The sequence below is a fragment of the Neltuma alba genome, unplaced genomic scaffold (assembly GCF_004799145.2).
Source record: "Neltuma alba isolate B1F8T4 unplaced genomic scaffold, ASM479914v2 tig00012396_pilon, whole genome shotgun sequence".
NCBI classification, from domain to species: Eukaryota; Viridiplantae; Streptophyta; class Magnoliopsida; order Fabales; family Fabaceae; genus Neltuma; species Neltuma alba.
Genome location: NW_021636890.1, coordinates 405333 through 414776, shown reverse-complemented (window position 1 = coordinate 414776; position 9444 = coordinate 405333). Strand labels below are relative to the sequence as shown.

The 9444-nt window shown below is 38.7% G+C and overlaps 1 protein-coding gene across 1 annotated transcript; it reads left to right on the top strand.

The window, feature by feature from the left end:
* The first annotated feature begins 2698 nt into the window (after positions 1-2698).
* LOC114726635 (uncharacterized) lies at positions 2699-9130 on the top strand. The gene is made up of 4 exons (XM_028913288.1): positions 2699-2954; positions 3209-3332; positions 8028-8050; positions 8587-9130. Exons 1-4 carry the CDS (start codon positions 2772-2774, stop codon positions 8728-8730), a joined length of 474 nt encoding a protein of 157 aa, XP_028769121.1. The 5' UTR covers positions 2699-2771; the 3' UTR covers positions 8731-9130.
* The last annotated feature ends 314 nt before the right edge of the window (positions 9131-9444 follow it).

Here is a 9444-nt window from a genome sequence, read left to right as displayed (position 1 = left end):
AAAAAAGAGATCGCATTTGCATACTCCCAAGTGATTGGTGGCCTTTTATATACATAACTGCAGCAAGCAGCAAGCAGCAAGCAGCACGCAACTCTTCAGCTTCTTTATCATGTTACCACTTACTACCTGTTGTTTGCTGACTTTTTTAAACTTTTAAATTAATTAATCTTTTTTTTTTTGCAAACTGTTATTTGAACATATACAGATCGAATAATTGTTGGAAAGCATCCAACTCAAATCTCCTATATTGATTATCTGAATTCTCGACATACATTGTATCTAAATCCTCTGCTTCGGTGATTTGAAAAGGAGATGCTAAAGAGAAAAGAGGATAAGGTAACCTTCACATTTTCCCCCTCTTATTATACTTTTCTTTTCCCTTCTTTCCTTTTATCTCTCTTGACATTAATTAGGTTGACCATCAAAAGAACCCCAATGTTATGTTGGGATCTATTCTCTTACCATATATGTTTTTCTCCCTCTGTATATTATATGGAAGAAAATACTAGTTATTGCTATTTATAAGACAGGAAGAGAAGATTTTTCTTTATCCTATTTATATGTTACTTTATTAAACTTTTATCATAAATATATTATTTTGTCCTTTATTTGTTATATAGTACAAATAGTTTTTTTTTAATTATATATATTAAATAGATTTTTATAAAAGGTTAATACAGTTTAAAATTTTTCTTAATTTATAGGAAACATACTAAAATTGTGTTATAAATAGGAAAAATCACAACTTAACATTTAGTAACTGAGTTCTATCTCTTGAGAAATGAAAAAAGACCTACGAGTATTTTCCTTTTCGAAAGACCAATCACCATTTAGAGTAACATTAATGGAGGTTCTCTTTTTAAAAATGCGTTGACTAAACCGCGACTAAAAATTCCCAAAACTGCTGTCGCCTCGATGGCATAAAATTAAAATACTTTTTGGCCAACAAATAAAATTAAAATATGATTATCTTTATTTTTCATTTTATTTTACTTTTGTTCTCTAATCAAATGCTAATAATTGAAATGTATTGATTTATAGTATCTTGAAACAACTAGACTGTAAAAGAATTGTTTAAAAAAGAACAAACAAAAAAAATGTCAACAAAATAGAGAAAACAAATGGTGACAGTAATACTCAATTGAAAACATATTTTGACATTGTCTCAACTGTGTCTTGTTATTCTAATCATAAGGATATCCAAATCCAGGTTTTTTTTTTTAATGTTTTGTTGGCAAAAAATGCTTTTATATTCGTAATATATATAAAAACTACGGCTGGTTGACGATTTCGCATTCCCTAAATTTTTTTTCTTCTTAAATAAGATTGGGTAAATCCAGATTCCCTTGCTTTATTTATAAAGGAAACCGAGCAAGTGAATCCTGGAATTTTCCGCAGGTATCATTGCATTATGAGGTGGTTATAAACTTCTAATTCAATATTCCGAGAAACTCGTTTATACTTTCGAAATATAAAAAATAGCCAAATTGATCTTGCCAACTCCGCTTCCTTCGGAGCCTTGTGGTTATTATTACTATTATTATTTTACAAGTAGTATAAATATTTCCTACTGAAGGCAACCTTATCTTGAGACTGATTTATATATTTATTTATTTTCGGTGAACACCCTCCTACCTTCTTGTTTTTTTTTTCCCCGGGTAACCTTACTGCTACTTTAATGTTTTTCAGATGATGTGAATTGATTACAATCCATACCCATTTCAACATTAGGTCCAAAAGCCTGCCTTCAGTTCTGTTTTCAATCCTTTGGGCCCAAATATTCGTATTAATGAGGCTGCAGGAGACAGACCCCTTGGGTCAAGATATCAACTTGCAGCCGCAAAAATAAATAAATAAATAAATATATATATGTATATATATTTATCAGCATGCCAATTGCCAGATTAACGGACTCCGTTTTGAATTTCTGACCATGTTCTCCTGCCCGCATAAGAAAGTACCGACAGCTGGTTTTAATGCCTTGTGACTTGTTTGCTTGTGTTTTTATTTATGCCTCCATTTGAGACTCATAAATTTACGTCACTGATCACTTCTAAGATCAACCGGTTTGTCTTTGTATTTCCTTTGTTTTGTCTAATATTCGTAACTTGCTAGCTCATGTATTTCCTTTGATTTGGTTTAGGGAGTGTTTGGTTATAAATTAAATTATAATTTTAAAAGTAATTTTATGAAGTAAGGATATGAAAAAATTTTATCTTAAGATATAAAAACACTTCTAAAATACTACCTCGGGTCCTTAATATAAGACCCTGTTTGATTTTTATTTTGATTCTAAATATAAGACATCAATCCACTTTGTCTTTCATATTTATACATTTTTTTTCAAAATAGTCTTTTTAATAATAATAATTCTAGTTAATACACTTGATTAGTAAGGATATTTTAGAAAAGAAAAAACATATTTAGAACAAATAACTAACTCAATTTATTTTTTTAATCTCTTTAAATTAGTCAACTGATTCTTATAATTAAGAAGTAGTTTTTGACGACTCCAATGGGCGTCTTCTACCTCCTCTTCTTTTTGTTTACCACAAAAGCAATCAGTTCAGTACATTAGCAAATGCCACTAGAGTCTTGAATCTTGAAAAGATAGTACAAACAAGAAGTGCGTTACCATCACCCACCTCGGCATCACCGGTTTTTTACTCACCTGGTATTGGTCTTTTAATCTTGGGGTTCTTTTGCTTGGGGGCATTCTACTCTGCAAAGTCAACATTTTTCATTTCTTTCCCCAAAAATATCCTAAGGAAATGGAACCCCAGCATGTTTCTTCGACGCGATCTTTTCTGGAAGCCATAGGAATCACCAAGCCTGTTCCTGCAAATTGCGATTCCTACGACTTCTACTCCGACATCCTTCGTTCTTGTCTCAAGGTCGATAGTATCCAAAGGGGCCGAATCTCTTGCACCTTCATCGTCAAACCCCCTCTCAGTGTAATCTTTTGTATCCTGTATTTGCATTTGATAGGTAGCTGAGGAAAGTGGTGATGAAGTTGTGTTTCGGAATTCCATATTAATGGCTTCACATTTTAAAAAAAAAAAAAACGATGAATTGCAAAACTACTAGCATTCTTAAAAAGTTGTCTTTACTGATTCAACTTGCAGCATTCAGGGGGAATGATATTGACTCCTCCCGTTGTCATCTCAGCTGCAGATTTAATTTTTCATTCTCTTCATTGGAATTGCAGAACTTTTTCAAATCCCTGCATGGAGGGGCTTTTGCAGCTGCAGTTGAATTGGTGTCAATTGCCTGCGCTAGAACTGTTATGGCTGAGGATAAGGAACTTTTCCTTGGGGAAATTTCCATGGCTTACCTGAAGAAATCAGGATTGTAGAGGAGAAGATATAATCATTTACTGATAGAGCATCTATATATATACAAGTATACAAACGTGGTGTCGCGTGATATGGTGAATATCCTATTGTATCTCTACAATTATTATAATAATAACAGAAATATCATATCTATCGCTATCCCTTATATTTCGCTGATCCCATATCCTTGGCATTATATTCGGTGATCTCCAACACTCCCCCTCAAGTTGGTGCATGTGGATTTACGATGCCCAACTTGTCTAGCAGTCCCTTGAGTCTATCCTTTCCAAGAGCTTTTGTGAACATATCTGCTAGCTGATCCTTTGTCCAAATCTTCTGCGGTATTATTTCTCCTGATTGATATCTTTCTCTTACAAAATAGCAATCCATTTCCACATGTTTGGTGCGTTCATGAAATACTGGGTTCATGGCAATATGTAATGCTGCTTGGTTGTCACAATAGAGAGGAGTTGCCTTTAACTGTGGCTCTCGTAATTCTTTAAGTAACCAGCGAAGCCATATCACTTCACTCACTGCACAAGCCATTGCCCTGTACTCTGCCTCTGCTGATGACTTTGCCACTACATGCTGCTTCTTTGTTCTCCATGAAATAGGCGAGCCTCCCAATGACATAGGATAGCCACTGCATGATCGTCGAGTTAATGGGCATCCAGCCCAATCCGCATCACAGTATGCCTCAAGTCGTAACGACCCTTCTGATGTTAGTAAGATGCCTTGCCCAGCTGTGCATTTTAGGTAGCGCAAGACTCTCTCAGCTGCCACCATGTGTGAGTGCTTCGGTGATGATGTAAATTGACTTAGAATATTCACTGGATAGACTATGTCCGGTCGTGTCACTGTCAAATATTGGAGTTTTCCAACTAGTCTCCTATATCGTCCTGCGTCAATTTCTGGGTCTCCTTCATTATTCTGCAGCTTGCAATGTTGCTCCATGGGAAAATAGCTTGGTCTACAATCGGTCATATTTGTTTCTTTCAGGATATCCATCGTATATTTCCTCTGGCTCAAGATAAAGCCCTTATGTGATTGAGCTACCTCGATGCCAAGAAAGTATTTCAACTTTCCTAGATCTTTGATGCTGAACTTGCGATCTAAATATCTCTTTGTTTCCTGTATCTTCTTCTCATCATCACCAGCAAGTAAAACATCATCGACATAAATCAAGCATGTGACATATGAAGTGGCCGTTCGGTATATGAACAAGGAATGATCTGCCTTACTTTGCGAGTAACCAATTTTAAGAAGAGCTTGAGTGAATTTGAAATACCAGTTGCGAGACGCTTGTCTTAGTCCATAGAGGGACTTCTTGAGCTTACATACCCTTGTCTCCCCCTCACGCGCGAAGCCTTGAGGAATGCGCATATAGACATCTTCATCAAGCTCGCCGTGAAGAAAAGCGTTATTCACATCAAGTTGACAAACATGCCATCGTCTCTTAATGGCGACGGCGAGGATACAACGAACAGTAACGAGCTTAGCAACGGGGGCGAATGTCTCATGGAAATCGACACCCGCTATTTGAGTGAAACCACGGGCCACTAGTCGAGCCTTGAAGCGATCAATGGTTCCACATGGTAGATACTTGATTTTGAAGACCCACTTGGAGTCAATAACATGTTTACCAGCTGGCAGGGGCACCAAATCCCATGTCCCGTTAGCCTCAAGAGCAGCGATCTCTTGCTGCATGGCTTCTCGCCAATGAGCATGTTGCCGAGCCTGAAAATAACTCTTGGGCTCATCGTGTGCATCAATGGCCGCTAGGAAAGCTTTGTGAGAAGATGAAAATTGTGCGTAAGAAACAAATTGTGAGATAGGGTACTTTACCGAGGCACATGACGGAGGGGTGGTGCTAGGCAGCTCAGTAGCAAGGGGGACAGTAGATGGTGGTATATCTGTGATATAATCCTGTAGGTGCTGAGGTTGAGTTCTTATGCGCTCACTTCGTCGAGGTGGTGCTAATATAATCGATCGCTGACCCTGCGGGGCATGATCTCCAACAAGTTCATCATTGTCACATGTGACCCTAACCTCATCATGGCCAATGTGAGGATCATCAAAAGCTTGAGGTAGAGGTGTGGAGACTGGCTGTGAAGGTGTTGGAGAAGCCATGGGAAAATCTGTCTCCACAAAAATGACATCACGAGAGACAAAACGTGTTTGAGTTTTGGGATCATAGAGGAGATACCCCTTTTTTCCTGATGGATACCCAATGAAAACACATGGGCGACCTCGTTCTTCCAATTTATCTGAACACACAGGATGGCGCACATAGGCTAGGCACCCAAAAACCTTCATATGACTGTATGTAGGTGGTGCGGCAAAAAGAACTTCGTAGGGGGTCTTGCCGTTAAGAACTTTAGTTGGTAGCCTGTTGATAATATATACTGCTGTCAGGACGCACTCTCCCCAAAACTCAACCGGTAACTTGGCCTCAAATCGTAGTGCTCGTGCTGTTTCCAGGATATGACGATGCTTTCGCTCAACTACACCATTCTGCTGTGGCGTGTGGACACATGTGGTTTGAAGAACGATGCCGCGGTGTGCATAAAATTCCTTCATTGTACCAGATTGAAATTCTGGTCCATTGTCAGCACGAACCTGTTTCACTTTCTTATTGAACTGAGTTTCAACCATAGTAATGAATGATTGTAGCATGGGCCCAACCTCTGCCTTTGTTTTCATCAGATACACCCAAACTCCTCTACTATAATCATCAACAATCGTTAAAAAGTAGCGATCACCAGAAAAAGATGGGGTTTTATAACCGCCCCAAATATCACAATGGATTAAATCAAAACATGAACTAGATTTTATTGAACTAGTGCCAAAAGGCAAACGAGTCTGCTTCGCACGAATACAAGAATCACAATAATGATCAGTCACTTTATTGAATAAATAGGAACAAAAGGAAATTTGCTTCAGCTTATTTGAGGATGCATGACCGAGTCTTGAATGCCACAAACTTCGCACACCACCAGTGTCTACTGTAAATGCCGCCCCCCCTTGCTGCACTGGCGTGAGGAAATATAAGCCATTCTTGCACCTACCCACACCAATCACGGTCCTCGAACTCAAGTCCTGAATGACACAAAAATCAGCAAGGAAGGTTACTGCACAATTGAACTCTCTAGTAAATTTGCTTACAGAAAAAAGGCAACATTTAAATTCAGGTATATATAAAACATCATCAATTTTCAACTTGGGTGAGAGAACGACGCTCCCTATGCCTTTTACGGGGACCCCTTGGCCATTTGGTATCCGCACAGGTGGAGAATACGAACTCCTTAAATTTGTGAGTTGACTTGCGTCATTGGTGATGTGCACGGAAGCCCCTGTATCAATAATCCATGGCTCATTACCCGAAAAAATACCTGCCATATTAGCTATTGGTTGGTCGTTACTTGACTTAGTGGCTTTGATCTGCAAATTCAGCTGCTGCATAAGCGCCGTATATTGATCAAGCGAGAGCCCAGGCACTGGGCTTTCTCCTTCGCTGACTTGGGCTGCCCTTGGTGTTCCTCGTCTATCTCGCCTGTCCCGGCCAGTTTTCTTCCAATCACTAGGATACCCAACCAAGTCGTAACACTTCTCTTGGGTGTGGCCAAGTTTATTGCAATGTGCACACCTTGGCTTTTCCTTCTTACGATCATGATGAACCTGGAATGCCGCGACCTCCAACGATGGTGACTGTGTAGCCGAGATCAGTTTTTGCTGTTCATCTTCAGCAACGAGATGGTACGCAGTTCCAAGTTTTGGCAATGGATTCATGCTCAAGATGTGAGTTTTGATTGTTGCATACACATCATCTAATCCCATGAGAAATTCATAGAGACGTTCTCTCTCTTTCATCTCTAGTAGCTGCTTATGTAAATCACACTTGCACCCTCCACACGAGCATTTTGGCCACGGTGTAATCGAGTCGATCTCATCCCAAGACTTCTTCAACTTGGTGAAGTACACGGGTACAGATTGTTTGTCTTGTCTCGTGTGAGAGACAGCTCGTCGAAGTTCGTAAGCCCTTGGTGCACTGCTCTTGCCAAATCTTTCTTTCAGTTCGACCCATATATCCTGGGCAGTTTTTGAGTAGCGAACAGTACTCCTGAGTTCTTTATTCATGGCGCTCTTTAACCACCCTTTCACCATAGCATCACATCGCATCCAGTGATTCAGATCTGTAGAGTCTGCCGGTGGCTTCGCGATCGTTCCGTCAACAAACCCAATTTTGTTCTTGGCAAAGAGCACATCTCTCATATCATTCACCCACTCATTGTAGTTACTCTCATTGAGAGGTTCTCCAACGTGCATATGCCCCGGACTATCAGAGGCGTGAATATAGTATGGCGACATCGCATCCATGGCGACTAACGTGAGTACTGATGATTCTTGTGACTGGAAATTTTGTGGCTCAGACACCTAAGCTCTTAGATCAAATTTTCGGATCTCCGCTCTGATACCATGAAGAAATCAGGATTGTAGAGGAGAAGATATAATCATTTACTGATAGAGCATCTATATATATACAAGTATACAGACGTGGTGTCGCGTGATATGGTGAATATCCTATTGTATCTCTACAATTATTATAATAATAACAGAAATATCATATCTATCGCTATCCCTTATATTTCGCTGATCCCATATCCTTGGCATTATATTCGGTGATCTCCAACAACCTATCTGGCGCCATGCTGAATGTGAGTTGTTTTGTATTGAATTTTTACCCGTCTACTGTCATGTATTGTAGATCAGTATTATTACTATATATGGAGTTCAATCCTTCAAATGGCTCATCGTGCTATCATGAAACAAGATTAAAGCTAAAGTTAAGTTAGAAGTCTAGAAATAGTTTCAGTCATGGTCTTTGGCCCTTCACACCAAAGCCATTTGAGGATCAAGTGTGGATAAAACACTAGTCTACATGAAAGGTTTTGAATTTGAATTGCTTACTGATTCAATATGCTCTTTGGTAGTTGCCTTTGCCTGACGCGTGGTATCCCTTCCAGTCTCGTATTGTGGCTCTCCAAACTTGAAGAGTTTGTAATATAATTGCGCGTTGCCACGAGCCATTTATAGGTCGCTATTGCTTTGGAAGAATAGACACTTCAATCGAGGAATTGCACGTGTTATTGTCACTGTGCATGTTTGTGTGAATCGCGTTTCTTGATTATTTCTTAGGAAGGACTTCGATGTTTGATGCATGCTCCTCTTTTATGCCTAAATCTGTTTGCAGACCGAGCTGCAAGTCGATGGCTCAGTGGTGAAAAGTGGGAGAAACGTGACTGTGGTTTTACTTGAGTTTAAACAAAAGAAAACAGGGAAGTTAATCTACGCTGCTCGTGCTACCTTCTACAACCTGCCAGTTGCCAAGTTATGAACATTGAAGTTTCTGTTGAACATACTAAGAGTTGATTCTCAATCTGCTCTTTGGCATAATGATTATTCACTGTCAAATTCAGAGTTTTCGGTCTTGTTATGCTACGTTTGTGTTAGAAGCCTTGACTTTATCAATTAGGAATACTTATCATAGTTCTGTTCTCTCTTCCTCCTCCTTCAGCGTATTTGGGGCTGTTGCTGAGTGGTTTCTCCTCCTTTACTTCTCTGCTTTCTCTTTTCCTTCCCTTTCGTGTTCCGAGTCTTAAACTTTAATCATTACGTACCATCACGTTTTCTTCTGTTAGTTTTTGCCTCCCCTTTCTATGGGCCTCTTTCGAGCCTTTTATGAAGGGCAAGCAGAAACGTTTAGAAATGAAGGAAAGACGAGCAACCAAATGCAAGAGGATGGAGCCATTGTTGCCTTGATAATTGAGAAATTGCTACTTCTTTCTTTTTCTTTTTTTCTTTTTTTGTATGAAGAAAATGCTACTGAGAGAAAGAGATAGAATATAATGGGAAAAAAAATACCTCAAAAAAAAACCAAATGTATTATTACCTCATGTTCTTAATATAAGAGTTAGATAACTAATTAGTGAATATTTTTAAAAAATTAGTTAAATTAATTATTTATAATAAATAGATGTCTTTTTAAAATAGTCTTATTAATTATGTGCATTTAAATTGCTTCTTAATACTTGACATGTGTGATCATCAT